This window comes from Lissotriton vulgaris, chromosome 5, assembly GCF_964263255.1.
Source record: "Lissotriton vulgaris chromosome 5, aLisVul1.2, whole genome shotgun sequence".
In the NCBI taxonomy this organism is placed as follows: Eukaryota; Metazoa; Chordata; class Amphibia; order Caudata; family Salamandridae; genus Lissotriton; species Lissotriton vulgaris.
The window spans coordinates 428,517,837-428,541,205 of record NC_141693.1 but is presented as its reverse complement, the minus strand read 5'-3'; the positions used below and the strand labels follow the sequence as shown (position 1 = coordinate 428,541,205).

At 43.1% G+C, this 23,369-nt stretch overlaps 1 protein-coding gene and 1 pseudogene across 6 annotated transcripts in view; both read right to left on the bottom strand.

Annotated features, from left to right (window-relative positions):
- The window catches only part of AP3M1 (adaptor related protein complex 3 subunit mu 1), a 149,077-nt gene that overhangs the window by 94,210 nt on the left and 31,498 nt on the right, over positions 1–23,369 (bottom strand). For all 6 annotated transcript variants that reach the window (XM_086921824.1, XM_086921828.1, XM_086921825.1 and 3 more), the window contains exons 4-5: positions 19,342–19,479; positions 18,631–18,716 (exon numbers count right to left, since the gene is read on the bottom strand). In XM_086921824.1, coding sequence (XP_086777950.1) covers positions 18,631–18,716; positions 19,342–19,479 — 224 coding nt within the window. The remainder of the gene's footprint in view (positions 1–18,630; positions 18,717–19,341; positions 19,480–23,369) is intronic.
- LOC147711022 (nucleosome assembly protein 1-like 1) lies at positions 37–17,664 on the bottom strand (annotated as a pseudogene).

Below are 23,369 nucleotides of genomic sequence, written 5' to 3'. Positions count from 1 at the left end.
GCAGGTAAATCCTCAAACCCACTTATGTACACGGCTTCACTGCTGCTTGCACTCTGCTGGATTCTGATCCTTCCAGGACAAGATTTCTACAAGATTTAAACCTTGGGCTCATTATCTGGATCATTTTCTTCATCAGCTTCCTCCTCACCCTCCTCATCATCCGCTTCTTCATCATAATCATAGTCATCTTCTATAGCTTCACCAGTGAAGTACAACACTGATAGTGGGACAATATATTTGGTACAATCTTCGTAATAGTTCTAACTGTGCCACGCCCCTTATGCTTCTGTTTCTTCTAGATATTTTCGAAGTGAATTTTTTTCCTTTCTTCCAGTCATTTTGGCAACCTGTACAGCCCATCATTTCTGGCCCATCAAAGGAAAAGGGATCAGATTCATCTGGCCCAGACCTCATTTTGTAGGATTTTGTCAAGATTTAATTTGTTAAGAACTCATTTGATTCAAAGTAAAATTCTAGTGTGAAGCTCATGGGATGACCAGCTTCTGAGAATTTAACTTTGAAATTTTTTTAAATGTTTCAAAATTGGTTCATCGTGTTCCTGAATCATGTCACCTAACAGGTCAACGTTTTTGAACACGGTAAGCCATAGTTCTGGAATACCCTTGGAGTCCTCTTTCTCCATCTTTTTTTTCCTCTTAAATTTTCGCTTTCTCCTTCATTTCCTCTTCATCTGCTTTCCATTCAAATTCTTCCTCTGTGGGCTCGTAAACTGCATTGATTATTTCACTACGCTTGTCAAATAAGGGTTGATAAAGTGTAGCATATTTTCGTTCCAACTCGTGAACCTCTTCATAGACTTTAGCTTCGATCTTTGCTCATTTCACTTGAAGATTCTTCAGGGCATTTACATGCCTTTTGACTACTTTAGGCAAGCTATCTATGTACACAACACACAATTTTTGAGGAGGGCCCTAGGGCAAGTTTAACGACCACTAAGGTACATGCCCCACAAACCAATACCCAAACAACCAAAGGTACCTAGTGGTCAGGGGGAGTCTATCAACCGGAATCACAACGTAAGTGCAGTGCAGATAACACCCATAGGAACACAACACACCAGTTTTTAAGTGCAGAATTGGCCAAGTTAGGACTCAAGGACATATGGAAAAATTCCCATCAGAAGCCACACTGTACTGCCCTCTTTTTACATCATTTGGGATCTCCTTGCCCAGGAGACTAAACACAACGGCCGGCAGACATTACCAGTGCCGGAATGGAGATGTGAGAGGGGAGTAACGCATAAAATGAATGGCAACTGAAAAAAGCAGTGTAGGGTAAAAAGAATAGAAAGTGAGTATTAAAATTAGGTGAACTGGGTAGAAAAACAAAGTTTATTAGTGTCTCCCAGTCCCTAAGGCTAAAAGAAATGTGCAAAGGCGGTGTTAGAAATAATAACCGCGTTGACAGCTCGGATGACTGTCGGGAGACACCGACGGATAGAGCGGTGCTCCTCATACCTGAGCCGCAGCCAGGTGGGGTGAAGCTCCTCAACCATCATCTGTGGTCCTTGGTTGAGCACAACCTGATCCTTGCAGGTGATATCTTTTACCTTTCACTAAAAGCAGTAGTTTTAAAATCTTGGTCCTGAGGAATGCATGAAAAAATCTTTTTCTTAAATGCTGAAACATGTCGACCACTACTCAACGCGGTTATTATTTCTAACACCGCCTTTGCACATTTCTTTTAGCCTTAGGGACTGGGAGACACTAATAAACTTTGTTTTTCTACCCAGTTCACCTAATTTTAATACTCACTTTCTATTCTTTTCACCCTACACTGCTTTTTTCAGTTGCCATTCATTTTATGCGTTACTCCCCTCTCACATCTCCATTCCGGCACTGGTAATGTCTGCCGGCCGTTGTGTTTAGTCTCCTGGGCAAGGAGATCCCAAATGATGTAAAAAGAGGGCAGTACAGTGTGGATTCTGATGGGAATTTTTCAATATGTCCATGAGTCCTAACTTGGCCAATTCTGCACTTAAAAACTGGTGTGTTGTGTTCCTATGGGTGTTATCTGCACTGCACTTACGTTGTGATTCCGGTTGATAGACTCCCCCTGACCACTAGGTACCTTTGGTTGTTTGGGTAAAGCTATCTATGTATCCTGTTGACGTGCCTACTAGACCATCCAATCGTTCTAGATGGGCTGCAAGAATCTTGCATCATCAGCACAGTCAGCTGACAAGCTTTGTTGTTTGCATCTTCACCAGTTTCTTCATCTTCTACTTCCTCAACATCTTCCTCAACATCGCGAGAGACAAGAGGAGGCGCCCTTCGAATGGCGGCACAAAAAGGGTGAAGGAACATATTTGAAGCATTTGTAAAAATGAAGCGACTGGGACACATGAATAAGTATTTAACATGCATTATTATGTACAAGGAAAGTATTCAGTGAGGAGAAGGAAAAAAAATATATCTTTGGTAGTTAATGATTGTTTGCCTTCAATAGCACTATGTGCCTATTGGTCAGGGGCATAATTTTGTGTTTCAGGGTACAGCAAGAAAATGTACTGTGATCTGCAGAACTGTCCAGGCAGCTTTGTTCCGTGAGGCACAGAACAGCTCCTGGGAAAACTTTGGATAAATAGATCACTTGGGCTGCTAGTAAAGGTACTGGCCTAATGATTCTGCATGCTCTTACTAACAAAGACTTTCTTTTTTTATCATCATTAGGCTTTTACATATTGTATTGACATTTGAGCTGTATCGAACACACTTTTCAAATAATATGTTGGGTCCTGACCTCAAGGCTTGAGTTACCTTCCGACAAGATATGTTGTCTTATACATGAGATATGGATAGGTCTCTTATTCGTTTTGCATACTAGGGAGGGGAATAATCAGAAAAGACTGTACAGCTTATTATGTACCTGTTACTGTCATTATTATCACCCGCAGTCGATAATAAAGTGTGTTTTAAGAAACAAAAGTAGGCTTTTACATAAAATATATGATACAGTAGGTCTACAAAACAGGTAGACAAAATGTAGTGTTAAGACTGGGGTACCAGAGCAATGTGGCATGACAGACCAAACAGTCAGTGTCTTTGCAATATGCAGTATCAGTGAGATAGCAACATGACACAGATGTAATTATTCACAGGCACCCAAATATCTGCATAAAACTAAATACATGCAATGGTGGCAAAAGGAACTACATGCAGCCAGGCCAATGGTTAATACAGTGCTTTAAATCAGTTTATTTACGGTATTCAAGGTGACACAAATAGTGCATCAATGCTGGCTGGTGGGGGCAGGGTAACAGATGACCAAAAGCGGTGAGATCATAGCTTTCTTTTCACTACAGGTAAATTTACTTCTGAAAAAATAAAAATAAATCAGAATTTAGGGAAAGCTACCGTGAAGGTCGGATCTTTAAAAAGGGTAAGATGGAATTTGCGTATTGCTAATAACTTAAAATGTATGGAGCTGGCTTATATTAAATATATGAAATATGTTTCTCATTAGGCATGACTTTTTAGGTGGCAAGACAGTGAATCAAATATAGTTTCAGTATATGAAACCAGTCAAGGAGATGCATCATGTACTAATAATCATGAACAGAGAAACATAGTATTTGTACTGAGGTAAATAAATATCTGAGGACAATCTGGAAGGTTTGAAGAAAGACAGGGGGCTTGAATTTACATGTGTTAATGTCTTCAGTGGGTGTATCCCTGTGTGCACCAAGAACAAAACAGTTTACTAATAGAAGGGCACTTTTCTTCAAGGCCTATTAGCACTAACTCTACCTTGATGTTCTTTAGGGAGAGCCTGTTGGTAGAAAACTCTTCTGAGTGTTAGCATTTGAAAAGGTACTGCATGTCATTGATACTCCAAATAATTGAGAATGGTTCTAAGTAATCTGCATAATGAGCTACTGGGGGTCACTGATTATAATTACTGTGCCTAGAGAATAAATGCATGCGTGAAGAGGCTGGAAATGAGGTTTGATCATTGCAGTTCCATCTGGTCAGAGAACTTGGTACCTTATCAGAGCTCTTCTTTCCATTTCACCTAAGAGTCTACTAAGATTCGTCGAGATCTGAAGGAGAATGGTGTGGTTACGGTGTCAAATGTGACAGAAAGATCAAGGTGTATGAGAGAGGCCACTAAGTGAATCACGCATTGGCAGTACCTTGTCATTAATATTAAGGGACTACGTTTCAGTTCTCTCAAGTAATTGGAACTGAAAGGTAGCCTTAGAGGACAATGTTCAGCAGTGCATAATGCTGAAGCTCTAGGCTGAACACATGCTCGACCATTCATTTAATATCGGCAGATGGGGCCTTTTTAACAAGCACATAATTAGAGGGTTCTGGTTAGCAGTACAAGACGGGTCTAGATGAATGGATTGCAAGCCAAAAAGGCACAATGTGAGTGTCAGGGACAGGAAGTGTAGGGTAATGGGTGAAGTTCTTAATATGGCTCTCGAAGTTTGTTGAAGTTGTTTAACTCTGCACTTTGCACCTGTTTGTAGAGTTAACCAACTTTGCTTGCAGCAAAGGTTTCCTGATTAAAACAAAAGTTTGCAACATTGTTGGGGCTAAAAGTTGGTTTGTATGAATATTTTTTTTAACATAAGCATGTTATGTTATGAGTATTTTTAGAGTGCTGTAATCCATATAGGAGAATATCCACAACAGTGTAGATTGGTAAAGTAAAATTAGAATCTCATTTATTTATTAAAAAGCAAGGTATTTTTTTTCCCGGAAGACAGATAGGGAAGGAGTGAGCAGATCTCTGTCGGGAAGTTGTTTCAGACCCCTGCTGCACAAGAGGACACCCTATACTCGAAGGAAACAGATTAGGGTGTACGGACTTGTTTATTTAAGGTATTTGTTAAGCATACTTCCGCTGAAGGCACCACAGAGCTGGGAATGTGAAAAATGGATGATCTTAAATAGAGAGCGATTCTTCAAAAGAGGTGCAACAAGTCTTTATTGCTTTCCAGAATTTTTACAGGATGGACATAATGTGTAGATCTAAAGGGAGTATGTTCCTTGGGAACTGAAGGCTGCCACCGCCAAGAAAGCCCGGCTACCCTTCTTGGCTCACCTTACTGTAGGAATTTGAAAGGAGATATTGATGCTGAGACCCAAGTGTCCAAGAGGTAAGCATTAGTTAAGATAAAGCAGGGGTCACATGGTACCTTCCGGTCAGGCCTGTAGCCCTGCTAGCTGCTGCATTTTGGACCAAATGTAAGTAAAGATGACAACTTTACAGTGAGTCCAGGTATAGGGTACTGCAGTAATCCAGCCACAAGAAGATAAAAGTGTTCATGATTTGAACTTTATTTGAAAAAGGAAAAAGATGCGAAATCCTTTCCAAAACTAATAGGGGATAACAAAAAGAGCCAAACACTGCTTTAATTTGAGGTACCAGGGTGCGCTTTGTGTACAATTTGACCCTGAGATTATTGAAAGTGTTTACAGAAGTTGGAATTTCTCTGAGATCTAGTAGCCAGAATCCTGAATCACCTGCATGTACGTAAGAAAAGTAAAACTGTAAGACAGGAGTAAGAAAGCTGAGGAAGCACATATAAACTAAAAAGCAGTGTGGACACAATAGAGCCCCGAGGTACATCCGATATTTGTTCCATACCTATGAAGTATATACGGAGCAAGCAGCAACTGCTGGATTCAACTATTAAAAAAGTCAAGAGATCAGGCTCATGCACTCACACATATTCTGACCGTTTGTAAGCCCTGGTGATTTACAGTGTCCAACACTGCCGTCAGATTCAGCAAGATAAGTGCAATGGGCTGGGCCAAACCAGAAAAATGCCTAAGTTAGTCTTCTGCAGAGATTACCAGAACCTTAGTACTGCAGCTGGGTTGAACTAATGCTTGGAAAAGAAGGAAGGTTATGGTTTGTCTCAACAAACCTCTGAAGTTGGTAGTAGAGTATTTTTTAGGTAGTTGTGAGCAAAATGTAAGGGCAAGAAATTAGAAAATGTTTGCAAAAGTAGAGGTCACATTGGTTGGCTATTTTCTTTTAAATAACTTTTTTAAAAAGGAGCGCCACAATTGCAGTGTTCCGGTCACTGGGTACGGAATCTGTAGTTAAAGAGGAATTTATAATATCATCGACAATTATTCCCTCAATCATTAAGATTGTCTTATGGATGTAATCAGGAATATCCTCAGAAGATCTAAAGGGTCAACAACTTAGAACCAGCTAATTTAAATCTTTGTCAACAGTTGCCAGGATTACAGTAAAGGTTCAATATCAAGAATATCAAGCATTCTCTGGAAAATCTCAAATGACAACTTTTCAGATGTTTAAAGCATCTACAATATTGTTGATCTGAGAACCAAAGTAACAAGAACATTGACTGCATCTATACATAGAACTAGATGGACTGTTGGGCGTGTGGGTTAACTAATTTCTTTGATAATAGAGAAGATCATGCTAGAATTATTTAAAGATCCTCTTGGCATTGTCTGGTGCTTTGCTATTCTTCTCTGGGCAGTATCTGCTTTTAGAACCTGCTGTTCAGATGAGCGCAGGGATACATTTAAGTTAATATAGCTGTAATTTTGCTGACATAAAAGTGGGTCCGATATTGTGAACTGCTGAGTGTTTATTACCAAGGCTTTGTAAAGTATCCTTTTCTGATCGGAAGCCAATGAAGAGATCTGTAATCCTGGCATCAAGAACCAGTAAAAAGCTTGGCTGTGTCATTTTGCACCAACTGCAGTCTTTTCATGGGGTGTCATGGAGAGACTGATAGAATTGCCATAGTGAAACTGGGATTTTACAAATGCATTGACTTAGGGAATGTGATGTTGGGCATCAATGAAGGGTCTTATCTTTTTCAGGAATTTAATGTGCCAGAAACAGGCTGTTGCAAGTTTCGATGCTTGGTATAGGAGACTGGCTTAGTATATGGTGCACACTTAGTTAAGTGAAGCACCCTGCACTAATCCAGACAACCCTTAAGGTGATTTTAGTGATCTTAGACAACCATAGAAAGCTCGCTAAGTGGAAGCTGTGGATAGCAGCCTTCAGGCTTAGTCCAGAAGGAGTGTAAAGCAGCTTGTTTTACCAGTACTAATCATGTAGTGTAGGTTAAGTGAAAAAGAACCACACAGTGTAGTTACAAAAATATGTATTTATTATAAACACTCACTAACATGTTACAATATCTGCAACACAGAGATATAATCACAATAAACACAATACTTCAACAATAGAACAGGTAAATAGCACAAATACAGAGTGGTCTCCGGGGGGAAACCAAACCATATACTAATAAAGTGGAATGCGATCCGCGACCAAAGTCGAGACTGGACCCAGAAGACATAAAAGAGCCGGGGACCCAAGGAACCACCCAAGGTAAGTACCCAGGAACCCCACAGAGGCCGCGTGGAGAGTGGAAACACAACCACGTTCTCAATACAAGTCAATGGTTGCAGTTTTCAAGAAGAAGGACCCTTCCCAGAGGACCCAGCAGAAGATGGAAGGTTGGAGAGTCACCCCACCCGTGGATACCCCAGAAGACAGGATACCTACACCAGGGAAGCCGGGCGCATAGGTGTGAAGTGACAGCGTTAACCGCCGTAGACCACAATGGAGGACTTCAGTGAAGATGACTCTGGCGAAGAAAATGAAAGAGTCCGGTGGAATCCAAGGGTGAATTCTTGACAAGGAGTATCTGCAAGCAGAGGGGACTGAGTCTATGTCACTCGGGAGTGACCAGGAGGCAAGGAAAACCAATGACCACTGATGACAGAAGATGCAGGAGAGTTGCTGTGCCCTTGTCGCTGCAGCTGTGAGGACCAGGTGATGCTGTGGAAGACCAGGAGCAGTTCACAAGCTGTCCCACGTCAAGAGCCGAGAGCCGGTGTCCGGCGGGAGCAACAACATGCTTTGGCAGCAGCAACAGACGAGGAAAGCGAAGAAGGTGCAGTGTCTGGACCAGCAAGGTTCAAGGAACTCACCAAGGGCAGGAAAGTCAGAGCAGTCCCGAGCAAGCTGGGGAGCCCACTGGAGCCAAGAAGACCCTCAAGAGGACCCACAGACCGAAGGCACAGGAGTAGCAAGAGGACCTCAAGCAGTTCACCAAGAATGCAGGCCCACGGTGCAGAGGATATGGTGAGGATGAATACCTTGGTATCAAGAGATGCTGGAGGCTGGAGCTTCTTGGAGCCCGAATATCTCTGGAGAAGAGTGTCAACAAGCCTTGGCAACGGCAAGTTGACGCGGTGCATAGGGGTGCTGCTCCAGCGGGTCCAAAGAGGTATACTGAGTTCAAACTTGCTAAGAAAACAGTGCAGACCTCAAGAAAGTGCAGACCACCACCTGTGTCACTGAGCCTCTCGGAGTCTGTGGGACGTCAAGAGCAGCAGACCAGTCAGATTGGTTGCAGAGCCTGCAGATGCAGGGGAGTGACTCCTTCACTCCAAGGGAGCTTCCTTCGGTGTCTTGGATGTCCACAGGCCAGGTGAAGAACCTGTATGGAGCACAGGCACAGACGATGCAGAAGACTGGCAGAACGACAAGACCAGGAGCAGCAGGAGTCTTCCCAGATGCAGTCTTGGTTCCCAAAGGTTCCGGATGATTGAAGATGAAATGGTTTCGGATCTGAATCTTGTCTCATGACGAATCTGAAAGCCGCCCATTGGTAAGCCCTTACGTACCCTAGCGAAAGGGTTGGGACAATTCAGGGATCCCTCCAAGAGGAGGGGCTAGACAAAGGGGAGGATACTCCCATGTCCTTTGACCAGTTTCATGCCAGAGCGGAAGCCAACTGCTTCCAACTGGAGTATGCAAGGAGGGCACCAAATGTGCCTTTCAAAGCAGTCTGGTGGCGCTGGAAAGCGCCCAACCCCAGCCCAATACACTAAGTCCTGTCTAGGAGGTGGGTACACCTCCCTGTGACAGAAAATCTATTGTTCTACCTTCCCCTGCTCTAGCCTGGCTTAGCAACAGGTGGGCAGAATCATGTCTGTGGTCGGCAGCAGCACTAGCTGACTGTTAGACCCCGAAAGGCTGGTACCGGGAATACAGGGGGGCTCCCAGTACATGGGATCCTACATCGTACACTGGCATTGGTGTTGGGGTAGGATTCCAACATGTTTGATACCAAAAATGACCGGTTTCGGAGGAGCCGACATATAGTTAGACATATCATAATTGACGTAATGTTCACGGTATGTCTAAAATGGCTAACTGCACTTACAAAGCCAGGAGAATCGCCTCCTAGGTTTGTAGGGGGTGTCCTGCTCATGCAGGACACCCTCACATATATAACCAAGCACCCTGCCTTCAGGATTGAAAGGCCTACCTTAAAGGTGACTTATAGGTTTTAAATGCAGTGACCGCAGATACAAGGAAAGATATCGGTTGTGAGTGGTGCTAGCACCAGCTCAAACAGGCTGCAATGGCAGGCCTGTAGTCATAGTTTGAGTGGCCTCTCATGGGTGGCACAATACATGCTGCAGTCCATGGGAGACCCCTGGTGCACCTATGCCCTGGGTACCTTAGTACCATATACTAGGGACTTGGAAGGGTACACCAGTAGCCAATTAGGAAGGTACGAAAAGTACTAACCAAGTCCAATTTAGGGAGAAAACAGAGTTTCTGGGATCCTGATTAGCAGGATCCCAGTCAGATTAGTCAGAAAAACTGACTGACTGAAGTACTTGTAAAGCTCTCGAATGCCGCGGCGTCTTGGCGCTGGGTGACTAGAGAGCAGTGTGAGCCAGTCTTAATACGAGGAAAAAAGCCAGGTTTTCAGTGCTTTTCTGAAACAGTTTAGATTTTTGTGAGCGCAGTGCAGGGGGTAGAGAGTTCCATAGTCTGGAAGCCTGGTAAGAGAAAGATCTGCCACCCCAGCGTTGTCTTCTTATTTTAGGTTGGCAGATAAGATCAAGGCCGGCTGATCTCAGCGCACGTGATGGCACATATCGAGGAAGAGGTTTGGCAAGATCATCTGATCCCGTACCGTGCACAGATCTGTGGGCCAGACAGAGGGCCTTAAACTGTATTCTGCACCTGACTGGGAGCCAGTGAAGTTTCCTAATGACTTTAGATGTTGGGTGACGATAGGGTAGATTCAACAGAACCCTGGCTGCGGCGTTTTGAATTGCCTGCAGCTTATTCAGTTGTTTTTCTCCTGTACCCAAGTAGAGAGAGTTGCAATAGTCCACTCTGGACATTACCAGGGCACCCATAACAGTTTTTTGCAATGTAGGGGGGATATAAGGTAGAAATTTCTTAAGGACCTTGATGGTATGGAAGCAGGTAGACGTTACCTGGTTAATCTGAGCCTTACAAGATAGTTCTTTATCAACCAGAAAGCCAAGATTCCTGACCTTTTCTGCTGGGCTTGGACAAGAGCCCGCCTCCGGGGGCCACCAGAGGTTGTTCCAGATCGATGGTTTCTGACCGAACTCGATTATCTCGGTCTTGTCTGCATTTAGTTTTAAAAAGTTAAGGCTCATCCAATTTTTTACACTGAGAAGACAGTTCTTAAAGCGCTCCGCAGTGGCTTGGATGGACTGGGACACTGAGACTACTATTTGAGTGTCGTCAGCGTAGGACACTAATTGTAGACCATGTGATTGAACTAAGGCAGCTAAGGGGGTAACATATAAATTGAAAAGGGTGGGAGATCATGCCGATCCCTGAGGGACCCCACCTGGAAGGGAGAATTCGTCAGATGTAAGACCTTCCCAGTGCACTTGTTGGATTCGTGAGTCCAGAAAGGATGTTAAGAGGGCTAGGGCAGCGTCTGTGAAGCAAAGTGTTTTTAATCTGTTTAACAGGATTGAGTGGTTCACGGTATCGAATGCCGCTGTGAGGTCCAGTAAAATCAGGGCAGTTCTGCCACCCTCGTCCATTGTTCTTCGAATATTTTCAGTTGCCATGATCAGGGCCGACTCAGTTGAATGGGAAGGGCGGAATCCATGTTGGGAGGGGTCTAGGAGTTTGTTGTGATCAACATAGCGCATCATTTCTTGGTTGATGGCTTTTTCCAGAATCTTGGCAGGTAGCGGCAGGCAGGATATTGGTCGATAATTCTTTGGTTCGGCTGGGTTCAATGAATCCTTCTTCAGGATTGGTCGAATACATGCTTTTTTCCAGCTATTTGGAAAAACACCCGATATGATAATGTTGTTAATCAAGGGGGTCAGAACAGCTGCCACTGTCAGCGGAATCATATGTAATATACGCAGTGGACAGGGATCTAGTGGGGACCCCGACTTCATCTGTGTGATGAGGTCTGCCACCTGTGACTCCTCTAATAAGGGAAAGGAGGAATAACTAGGACCAGACCGGGGGACAGTGTCATTATTCTCCTTAGATGTGATTGATGCCGATGAGCTGAGGTCGTCATAAACTGTCTGGACCTTATGTTGGAAAAAGGTAGCAATATTAGTCACAAAGTTTTGGTCAGGGCTAAAGACAGTGTCACGGGGGGTCTTAGTGAGGTGAGTGACAGTTTTAAATAGTTCTTTTGGAGTATTGGAGGCTGCCTGGATTTTATTTGTAAAATAGGCTGATTTAGCCTGCACTATTGCTGTTTTGTATTCCTGCAGGGCTTTGATGTATATTTGTTTGTTTTGAACACTATAATCCGAGCGCCACGACCGCTCAAGTCGTCGGCATTTTTGTTTTATGTGTTTCACCTCCGTGGAATACCAAGGTGCAGTGGCAAAACGTCTTCTGGCTTTTTTTATTTCTACAGGGGCTAGCTTGTCGACTGTCTGCTTAATCCAATCTTGGAATTTGGCCGCTCCTAAATTGGTGTTGCCGGTTTCAAGAGCAGGGGGATCTTTTGCAAGTGACTGTGCCAGAAGGGCGGGTTCAAGCTTGTTCCAAGGACGTGTCTTTTCGGGAAGCATAAGGCCTCTTCGATGATGTGTACGTTTAGTCAGAAACATATTAAAAAAGATAGCATAATGATCAGGCCAGGGGACTGCTTTGGTCGAGATAGCTTTGATATGGTTATTGCTAGTAAAAATGCCATCAAGGGTGTGTCCTGCGATATGAGTGGGGTTTGAGACTAGTTGAGTCATGTCAAAGCTTAGAAAATTGTCAATTAAAGTCGTTGAGTCAGAGTCATTATTTGCTTCTAAGTGAAAATTAAAGTCACCCAGAACGGTAAAAACAGAATGTAACCAGCAAAAAGTGGGGGTGACCATGAAAGCAGATCCTACTTTTCTACATCTGGTGTTCTGGAAAGAGGCCTGCATCAATATAGACGCAGACAACTCGGCACATAGTGGTGGAGGGCACATGACCTCAGCCAGGGTGAAAAGATTACTTTAGTTATTGGTTTTTTTGTGATATGGAGCTTGGTCTTTGCCAGATTCAGTTTCAAAATAAGAAAAATTGAAGCACAAACACCAATGCACAGTAATTAACATATCTAAGTGTGTTTTGGGCTGTACGAGGAGGCACAAAAAGACTTAATCGATAGACTACATGAATATCAGTCATGAGTCACTGGCATAAATGTAAAATTTGATACCCTTTATGTGCAGCAAACAAGCCAGGGATAACACAGAGATGTTAAACCAGAGAGGAGAAAATACAGATCCCTAGAGGCACTGCATCCAGCGTGTTTCGCCTCAGACCTAAACAGTGGGAGAAAAGTATATTGGGACCAATCATCCAAGAAAGATTTTAGCCATTTACATGCAAGAGTGTCAATGTCAATTAATCGAGCCAGAAGAATAGCGTGGCTGAATGTGCTGAAGGCTGCAGACCGATCTAAAAGGACCAGGGCCCTGGAACTACACCCAGAAGTCAAACTAGCAGAGGTGAAAGCAAGTTCCCTTCTAAGGCCTAGTCAAGAACCTACCTGGAATGGATAAAGGATGTTAGTTTCTACAAAGGTTTTAAGTTGGACAAAGATAATAGTTTCTAGGATTTTTCCGATGTATGGTAACAGGTGATCAGATGGGAGTGATGAGCATCTGGGGACAGAAAAAATGTTTTAACACTGGCTTCATCACAGCTGATTTCCCTAATTGGGTGCCTTCAAAGATGTTTAGAGAATTGTTGAACAAAGAGGTAAGCTGCTGGGTCAGTGCAGGCGTGATGTAATATTTTGGCATGGCAGATATCAAAAGGAGTACTCAATAGCGTGGATGTTGAAGTGATGGAAATGACATCAGTTGTAGTGACCTCTCTAAAATGAGCCAATGTGCACGGTCTTCTACAACAAGGTGATGGATGGAATACTTTAATTAATCTCAGCCACTGGTAATCGCTTGGGCCGCATTCCAGTCCTTAGCTTTTCACCCACAATGCAACTCTAGACAAAGGCCTGCCATATGCAATTCAATACTAATCATGTTCTTCATAGGAACAGTCTGTCCTGAACTGCCAGACAAGACCCACCCAAAAAGAGACCAAGAGCAATCGCAGACCGGTTTCACCCTGCTTGGGGCTCGTCAGTAGGGAGTAGCTTGAGTCTTGTGGCACAGTGAGCACGAGACCTACGTCTGGGGACATCAGTCACACTTAGTGCATTAACTGCAACAAAAGCAAGGTGATGGATGGAATGCTTGAATTAATCTCAACAAACCACTGGCAATTGCCGGGGTCGCATTCCAGTCCATCGTTTTTCAGCCACTCTAGACAAAGGCCTGCGCTATGCAATCAGTACTGACTCTGCTCTATATGAGACAGCCTGTCCCAAAATGTCACTGCAATCGAGCTGCACCCCTACTGGTCATCCCCAATCAAAGCAAAATCAGCTTGTGTTCGGGGTCCGAAACGGACTGGCTTGGAAGTTCAGGCTGGAATGTTCCTACTGGATCAGGACCAAGGCTGGTTTGAATATAGCTAGGTCTAATTTGAGTTGGCATAATGAGCAAAATAACAATAGACGAGTATCCCAAGTAATTACTAGTGTCTGCGGTGAATTCAAGCATTCCATTCATCACTGTTTTGTTCACTTCAGTGTGATGCCGTAAGTGCATCCAAGATGTGGGTCCCGTACTCACTGTGACACTGGAACCAAGCTGCACGTGACTAATGAGCCTCCATCACGGCGAAGCCAGTCTTGATTTGCTTGTCTTCCAAGATGTGGGTCCCGTGCTCACTGTGACACTGGAACCAAGCTGCACGTGACTAATGAGCCTCCATCACGGCGAAGCCAGTCTTGATTTGCTTGTCTTCCAGATCAGAAGGGCCTGGCTTACCAGTTCGGGCTGGGCTGTACCTACTGGAGCAGGGCCAAGGCTGATTTGCATACAGCTGGGTCTAATCTAAAGTGGCCAAGTGAGCAAAATGATGGACTGGGATGTGCCCCCAAGTAGGTATCAGTGGCTGAGAGTAATTTAAGCATTTCACCCATCTCTGTCTTGTTTACTTCAATGTAGACAGTCTAGACACAAGAAAGACCTTGGTGTCAGTTAGCCTGGGTTGGGGTGGTGGGGGGGGAATATAGCTTGTGCAATCTGCTATCTAATGCAGTTTACCTTAGAGATGAAAAACGAGGAGAGGTTATTCCAGAGATCTTGGGCGGGCTGACTTTATCAGGATAGGATAAAGGGAAGAAAAGATCTGGAATCTCTCTGAAAAGTTATTTTGCCAAGGTGGTAGCATTGGTAATACACAGAAATAGCGTTGTTTTCCTGCACAAAATGTCTGTTTGTATAAAGTTAAAGCTGGTGCATACTGCAATTTAAACAAGTATCTATATTTGCCTCTTCGTTTTTCTAACCTGCGTGCCTAGAGCTTTAGTATAGAACCTGGGAAAACCAAGGACAACCTTTAGAAAATGGATTGTTAATGAGGTTGTGGGACATTACAGTAAGCCTGGATCCAAGAGGGTGTGATGAATTACACCTGAATGTATGCAAAAGATAGTTGATATCATTTGAATGTTGTGGAACAGGACTCTGTACGAAAAAACAGAGGGATTGGGGATGTCAAACGAAAAAGGGACTGCCAGATGAACAAAAAAGATTAATGGAACACATGCCCTTGTGGTAAATTAAATGTTTGGGGAAGTAAAGATTGCATCGAGTATGCTTTGTAGGGTGACTTTTTATCAAAGTGAGGTCCAACACCTCTACATCTTTTAGAAAACAGGGGGTAGCTCCAATCAGCTAAAAAAGCTGAAATTGCTTAAAAGGATGATATTATGCTTTGGGATTGTGAATATCACAGTTCTCGAATTTAACAAAAAAAATTTGCAAAGCTCCAGAGGGAAAAGAAAGACTGTGTGTCTGCACTTATATTTCGTATGAGAGGAAGAGCTGAAAAAGGTAGATTAATAACTTGATTTATATAAGTTTATACAGCACTACCTACTACACTTCTGAGTTTCTTAGTACATAAAAACTATGGAACTGATTTCCTCTTGTGAGCCTTTGAGCACCTCTCCACTATCGAAGAAGTGCTCAAAGGCTCACAAGAGGAAATCAGTTCCATAGACTCACTCATGGCAGCTGACAGGGTAACTCCTATTTATGAAGCAGCCGTAAAAACAATAGGGGATGTTTTTTGGGTAAAAGGGACTGCAGGGAAAACCATGCCCCAAAACAAAGCTAAAGGGAGACACGACTGGTACTCTGCATCATGTAGGAAAGCCAAAGCACGCCTAATTGAGGCAGTCAAAGGAAAGTCCCAACCACTAATACAGACGGCTAGGCGAGAACATAAAAGAGCTTTGGAGCTAGCGAAAAGGGAGTGGGAAGACGCCTATTGGTCAACTCTCAAAGAAGCTAGCTCTAAAAAAGACTCGAAATGGTTCTGGGATACTATAAGAGCCCACAATAGACCAGATAGTGATCTGATAACTTGTAATATCCCAAGCCAGGCGTGGGTCGATCACTTCTCTAAACTTTATACTTGCCATGATGATCTTGATGAGGGTGGGGTGGTCCTACCTTCGTTCACTCTTAACCATGAAATCTGTCATATTGACCTTGATTTTACGGTCAAGGAAGTGGAATATGCAATAAGCACTATTATTCCACAAAAAGCGGCTGGTCCCGATGGCATTCCTGGCGACCTCTTAAAGGCTGATAGTGCAAAATGGGGTAAACTGATCCATTCTCTCCTTGTTGCCATTTGTAAAGGTGCCCCTATTCCCTCATCGTGGAAGGGGGCCGAGGTGGTCCCTATCTACAAGAAAGGATCGAGGGCTGATCCATCCAACTATAGGCCGATCAGCTTGCTGGACATTGGCCAAAAAGTTGTCGGCAAAGTCCTGTTAGTTAGAATTCTAAATTGGGTAGAAGAAAATAAAATTCTTTCTGACTTTCAGGCAGGTTTCAGAGTGGGCACTGGGACGATTGAGCAAGCTTGTAGGCTCATGATGGTGTACTGGAAGGTGGTGGTTATAGGCAAGGGCAGTCTTTATGTCGCGTTTATCGATTTAAAGACTGCCTTTGACCTTGTACCTAGGGAATCACTTTGGAAAGTACTCGCTGACATGGGGCTGCCACACTATTTGCTGTCCCTACTAGTTAGGTTGCATCAAGATAGCTTTGCCCAAGTTAGGTGGGGCCCTGGAGGGGAGAAAACGGGTAGTATTCCGGTTGAGAGAGGTGTCCGCCAGGGATGTGTTCTGGCTCCCACCCTTTTCTCTCTTTACATCAATGGGGTGGTTGAACATCTCCTCGAACATCCTTCTGATGAACCATCCCTGGCTGGTGAACGCATACCGACCCTCCTCTTCGCGGATGATATGCTTTTAATTTCCAAATCCCCAATGGGACTCCAGAGACTTTTGGACAATTTTCAATCCTTTTGCACCAAACGAGGTCTGGTAATAAACACAAACAAAACGAAATACCTTGTGCTGAATCCACCGAAGCAACATGTGTGCTCTCCCACTCTGAATGCCGAGCTCCTGGAAAGGGTAAAGGTCTTCGACGATCTTGGGATACAACTATCGCACAAAATGGACTGGACCCCACACTTAGACAAAATGCTGATGAGTCACAAAAGGATTACAGGAGCCCTTTTGAAAGAGCAACGATCCTGCACAACAAGGCCTATAGCTACAGTCCACGAGATTTATTCAGCTAAAGGCGTCAGCTCTGCCCTCTATGGGGCTGAACTTTGGAGTTCATCTACCACTGATGCTCTGCAGAGATCTGAAAACAAATTCTGCAGAGCAATTATGTCCCTCCCTCAAGGCACCCCTACACTTCCTCTAATGCTGGACTTAGGCTGCCCCCAGATTGATGATATCGCCAAATTCCGTCCATTATTGTTATGGGCACGCATCTGGCGGGTGGAAGAACTAAGTGGATATGCCAGAGGTCTAGCAGAAATCATGTCATCGCCAAGTTGGCACAAAATCAAATGGCTGAGAGACATGAAGAGCATACTAACAAAGTTGGGCCATATTGAATCATGGTCGAGTAGAACATCACCCCCGAAGCTAGTCCTCAAAAAGCTTTACTGGAACTGGATCTGCTCACAAAGGAATTCTAGCACCACCCTGGGCAGGCTCACAGAGGATTTCTTGAAGTTCAAAGATTGTCCCAGACGGGAATTGTACCTTGATGCAATTGGAAAACCCTTTGATAGGGCCTTGTACTTTAGGTTCAGAGTGGGAACTCTTCCACTTAATACTTTTACCGCAAGATGGAAATCCCACATGGAAATGTCCGAGCTATGCCCAGCCTGCCTTGCCAAACCGGAGTCACTGGCACATTTCATGTTCGAGTGCAGTGAGTACGCAACTCCTAGGAGGGTCTGGCTCAAAAACGTATGCCTCCAGCTGGGGACCAGGAGCCATGACGTGGCAATTAGGATACTCATATCCGACAGTAGTGTACCCTATGCTTGTGCCCTAGCCAAATTTCTCTCATGGGCTTGGGCTATTCGAGCCAAAAGGCTGAAATCAATTGTTTAATTCTATTTTTATAAATGTTTTAACTGAAATGAACTGCCATCTTTTTTCTTCTTGATTAAGAAATCTGTGAAAATGTAACCAATTAATTGGCTAGTTTTTTCTTTGATTGTACAAACAATTATTACCGAAATCACTGTCACTTTTAACGTTATGCACATAGACAACAAAATCTTTTTTTTCTCTTTATTTATTACTGTTTTTATATGTACGATTTGACCTACTGTGCTGCTTTTATGATAATTGTTTTATCGAAATAAAGCTTTTTGACTTGACTTGACTTGACTTGACTTGACTAGTACATAAAAACAGATATCACATTTTATGGTACTCAACAGACCCACCTCAGAAAGACAGAAGGCAGTGTCTGTCTTGCTGGGAGATACACGCACTCCAAGAGTATCATAGAAGATGATGATGTGGGAGGAGGGTTAATGTTAGGGTAGGGTGTGCCCCCCCCTACAACTATATTGTTGTGAATGCCAGTTATTTTGAGGGGAAGTTGTTGAACTAGTTAATTAAAGTCATTTTGAGGGTTGGGACAGTCTTTGGGAATTAAAACTTTTAGGATGGTTTAGCTGAAGAACAGAAAACTAACAGTTAAAAGGAGGCTTTTGACTCAAGGTTATGTTTTTGTAGGGTACAAACATCAAGCACAGGATTGCAAAGTGGGGCAAATCCAATGTACCCTCTGGCCTCCAGATAACCCAGGAGGCAATTGTCTGAGGTATTTCAAAGGACTTGGTTTAACAGAAGTCATCAGTGGAGATTACCATAAAGGAGAGAGTAAGATCCGGCATCCCTGAAAGCTTGACACAGGCGTCGACAATCCCCTGGATCTCTGCAAACACTGGAGAACCTACACATAGAAAGCATAAGGTGGAGTGATTAACTTATAGGCATCAAAGACATGCACTCTCCCACTCAAATATTTAAGCATTCTCCCTAGCCTCAAGATATCTTTTCTACTCAATCTTTTCCTTTACTCTTTCTGATCATTACCTCTTCCTTCACTTATCGGATATGTTCTCTTACCAGTCTTGTTCCTCCTCACTCACATCTCTATATGTGCCCTCTTCTCACTGCCTCTTTAGCGATCTCACAGCAGCTCTCCTACGTCTCTTTTGCTTCAGCCCTTAACATCTTTCCTGATTCCATCATCTCAATCGCTTTTCTTCCCCCTTCGCCTTCTGCCATCAATATCTCTGATCTTTTTCTTGCCTTCTCTTCTCATTGCTTATGTCCTTCAGAGTCTCTCGTCAACTTAAAACACAAAACCATTGACTATCTTCATGTGCCTCCTCCATCTTATGTGAAACTTCCATCAGTGGTTCTTTCAGCTTTGCATTCCAACCCCACTCACACTGTCCTCCTCACTTTTGCCTCATCTCAGCTTTTTATTCAATGTGTCCCCCATCTTATGTACCATCACTGCTTTTATTACAGTTCTCAGACTTCTTGCTCTGCATAGGGCCATCTCTTACCTGTTTTGTCTATAATGGCATCTATCTCCTCAATGATATCAAAGTAAGCTTCGTTGTTGGTGTACTTCACACCCACCCTGCGCCAAGGAACGTTAGACAGTTGGCCTGTGGGCAGCATATCCCCCACATTACTGCTTCCTGCAAAGGCAAATCAAAAACATTGGCTGGCAAAGCATGGCCCATCAACAATGCTACAAAATTTTAACTAAATGAGCACATGGTGAAATGCAAGTAGTGTAGTAAATTACAGGAAACTGTTATTAATCGATTGGAATGTTTGACCATTTTCACTCTATCTTCACAAGTAAAAAGAAGCTCAACAAAAAAAAACAAAGTTTGCAGAGGGAGCCACAGACACGTTATGCAGGTCTTTTGGCCTCATTAAAAGTGTCAGCATGTTTCCAGTTCATTACACTTGAAGGCTTTACTTGCGTATAGGCACTGTATAGACCAGATTTTTGAATATGGCAGGGGTCTGAAAAAGCCAACATTTTCATTATGCTAAATATCTTATTGCAGCAGAGTTCTGGATATGTAATTTTTTTATTTGCACTATTTCTCTTTCTTACTTAAGATTGAGGAAATTCCTGTGAATTGCTACAGCAAATTTACTTTGAAGCATTCCTATGATTTCACGAGATGTTACTTAAGTAAAACGAGTCTATATCTGTGGTCCAGTGATTAAGTTACCAACTGAGGGTCAAAGAGTGCCAACTGACTGGCATTTTCCACATGACCATAAAGTGTAATTCTTTAGCTTATCACTTCATCTCACTGTGTCTCACTTTCGGTGTTTGCCATAGCTGCGAACATACCACGTGCTTAATCACAAGACATTTACATTTTAGTGATTAACTGTGCAAGGTCAGATTCGCAAAGCTACTGATGTGTGTAAGTTTGGCTTACATGCACAAATGTTGGTTTTGAACTCATCATCATCCACCCTCCTTACTTTGGATTCAATAAAACCATAAACGTGCACATAATACACAATGTAATAACAGTTAAAAATCATTAAAAATAGAACAACCTTTAGACAGAACTTTTTAAAAAGCTAACAATATAAAAGCAAAACCGTTCAGATCACAAATTTGGAGATATATCCAAGCTTACCTCACTGGTTAAAATATACATTTTTTAACTAAGATAAAATAAACTTCTTCCGTAAATCTACACAGTACCCACAAAACATAAAGTGCATCACTGTCTGGGATGAAAAGGTATTGCACCCACCAAGACCCAGACCTTTAACCTGGTGCCGGCCTCTTGGTTCAGCCTATAAGCAATGTACCAGATTTAATCTAGTTAATAATACGCAATGGCTCAAGTTAAAAACAAAAATAGCAATATATTTTAACTTTCATTTGATTATTTAAGAGACCAATAAATAAGAGAAAGTGTTTTTGGGTCCAATTAAGGTCATATTTTGTGATACAGGCATGAGTGTTAAAGAGCTCAGGGATGCCTAAAGCCGTAAAAACAGGCTTGATGTAGCTAATCTTGGAGCCTTATCCAGACTCAAACAATCCCTAAATCTACTCAGTTCGGTTTTGCTTTTAATCCAAATTGACAGCCATTTTAGGAGAAGAGGGGAAATGCAAGTACATCAGAGATGTATTCCAGACCTAATTCTTCATGGGAAAAGAGGCACTCTGAGGTATAGAGAATAGAAAACGTAAAATTATTCCCTGTGGTTAGCAATATAGAAAGTGTCCACAAAACCCCAGAAGGCGCACCCATATGAGATATTTGGGACACATTTAGCCAAATAGATCTTCATCAATGTATGAATTGGTTTAGTCCCCAGTCTAGAGACAAAGTCAAATACAGCAGAAACAGACATGAGCGTTTTTAGTATTTAAAAGCAGTAACAACAAGACATTAGAGATCTCGGATTCTTCGATCTAAAACATTATCAACTTTCTGGAACTAAGGCCCGCGATCATAATGTGGTACTTACTAAAAATAGTAAAAATTTTCAAAAAGTTCATAAAACTAACTAATTCATTTATTAAAGACCAAGTGCTATTCTGGCAATCACAACCTCATCATCAGCATAAAGTAATTCTGGATTTAATCTAGACCCCACCTGAGGCATATCAAGACCATCTCTGAGCAGGGAGGAATCTAATTGATTAACATACAGTGTAGATAAAAAAAGGTGACAAAATGCATCCTTGTCTGGCTCCGGTGTAATAGCAAAACTCTGTTCAAGTGCCATCAGAGCCTTATCTTACCAAATCGGTAATATGCCGAAGCAAATCGAATAAAAAAAATCAACTATATTCCAGTCAACCCCCAGGGAAACAGTCACAGGCCACAATTTGTCCCTACTGACCATGTCAAACGCAGATGTGAGGTTCATAAAGGCCGTTCGTAGAGTGCCCTGATTAGCCACTGTATGTGTGTACGCGTACGCTGAACAGGCCAGAAACCATATTGTCAATTGGAAATTATCTGAGTTTTCTCTGTGCAATTATCTGAGTTTTCTCTGCACAACCCATGAGTCTCAAAGGAGCCACCTGCCCTAGGACCTCGGCAATCAACTCAAATCAACAAGATGGGCCTTTAACACTGTGTCATTCCTATCACCTTTTTTTTTAAAGACGGGGACATGGATTGAGTGGGAAGAGGATGATGGCATCCCTACTCTGGCAGAAGCATTTGATGCATAAGCCAATAATGGGGGCCAATAATCCATACTCGTTTGGGTCAGCTGGATCATAAAACACTTGAAAAAGTCTGACCCACTTTTCAGAGGAAATATGAGAGAGCAACTAGTTCCCTTTAACCTTAGCAAAATTTAGTTGGTTCTCTATATTCCAGAATAACAAACTTTGGTTAAGAGTAACTAGCGTGCAGAGTCCACACTTCCTCTCTCAACAGTTTTTTCTGCTCTTTTAAAGCTGCCTGCTATCTCTGGCGACAGACCACAATATCATGTCTCACTCTAGGTTTTTTTAACGTCTTTTTTTCCTGCAGCCGTACTTTTATTTCAGCCACAAGCATGCGGGTCACGAGGCACACTGCAGGAGGGCTGCGGTTGCAGAAGGGTAGGGGTGGCACTTAAATATTGACAGCAGGCTAGCTGGGTCTACTCTGCACTTAAGTAAAGTGCGCAGGTCGAGTTGGATGGGTTTCTTTTGTTGACCAACCTGACATGTGCACTGGAGGCATCGCCTACCTGCGCAACTTAGGGAGCCGGGGAATCACAGTCGTAGCCTACCGGGTATCCTAAGGAGCGCTGGTTGTGTTTGCTAAAGTCAATCCTAGCACTGCCCTCATGCGGTTTGTTAGTATAAATAGCAAGGGAGCAGCGTCTAGATTGGCTGAAGAGACAAGAGCAGGCCTAATCTAGTAACTTGCCAGAGCAAGGGTGGGAGGTTTGGCTTCACAAAACTTGACCAATCACTGTATGGCTATTTGAAGCCGTTGCAGTGATTGGCTATTTTCTCTCCCTTGTTCTTCCTTCATGCCCACTGCACTGCGCACAAGACAAAGGTGAAAAGAAGAGGGCAAGGTAAGGCCTGACAGACTGCAAGCTACTCTCTTCTACCACACACATTTGCTCATCTGCACAGAATTCTATTACAGGACCGGAGGCTTCAGATTATGCTTCTCTTATCTTTACTGCAAAACACAGCAACCAATGAAAATACATTGCCCATGATGCACACATTTTAGCCACGCCTCCATAGTCCATAAGAACCCTCTGCGTGGTCCCATCATCCTCTTTCTTTGCTGCTCACAGCAAGAGTTAAGTGCACCATTTCATGTTCCCTCACTCTGCTTTTGCATGGAGGGTGTTTCATTGTGTTTTTGATAATTGTAATATGTTAATGTGAGAATTTGATAGCGTTTACGTGTATTTGGTTTACCTCAAGAGGGTCTGAGTGTTGTTTCAGCTTTGGAGCGAGCGCTTCGGTATATTGATGATTTTCAGCCTTCTAGGCTTCTTTTCTTGTGGCCCGATGCAAGCGGAGATTGTTGTCCGCAACGCGACGCTGTTTCAGCACGTCTGAGTCACG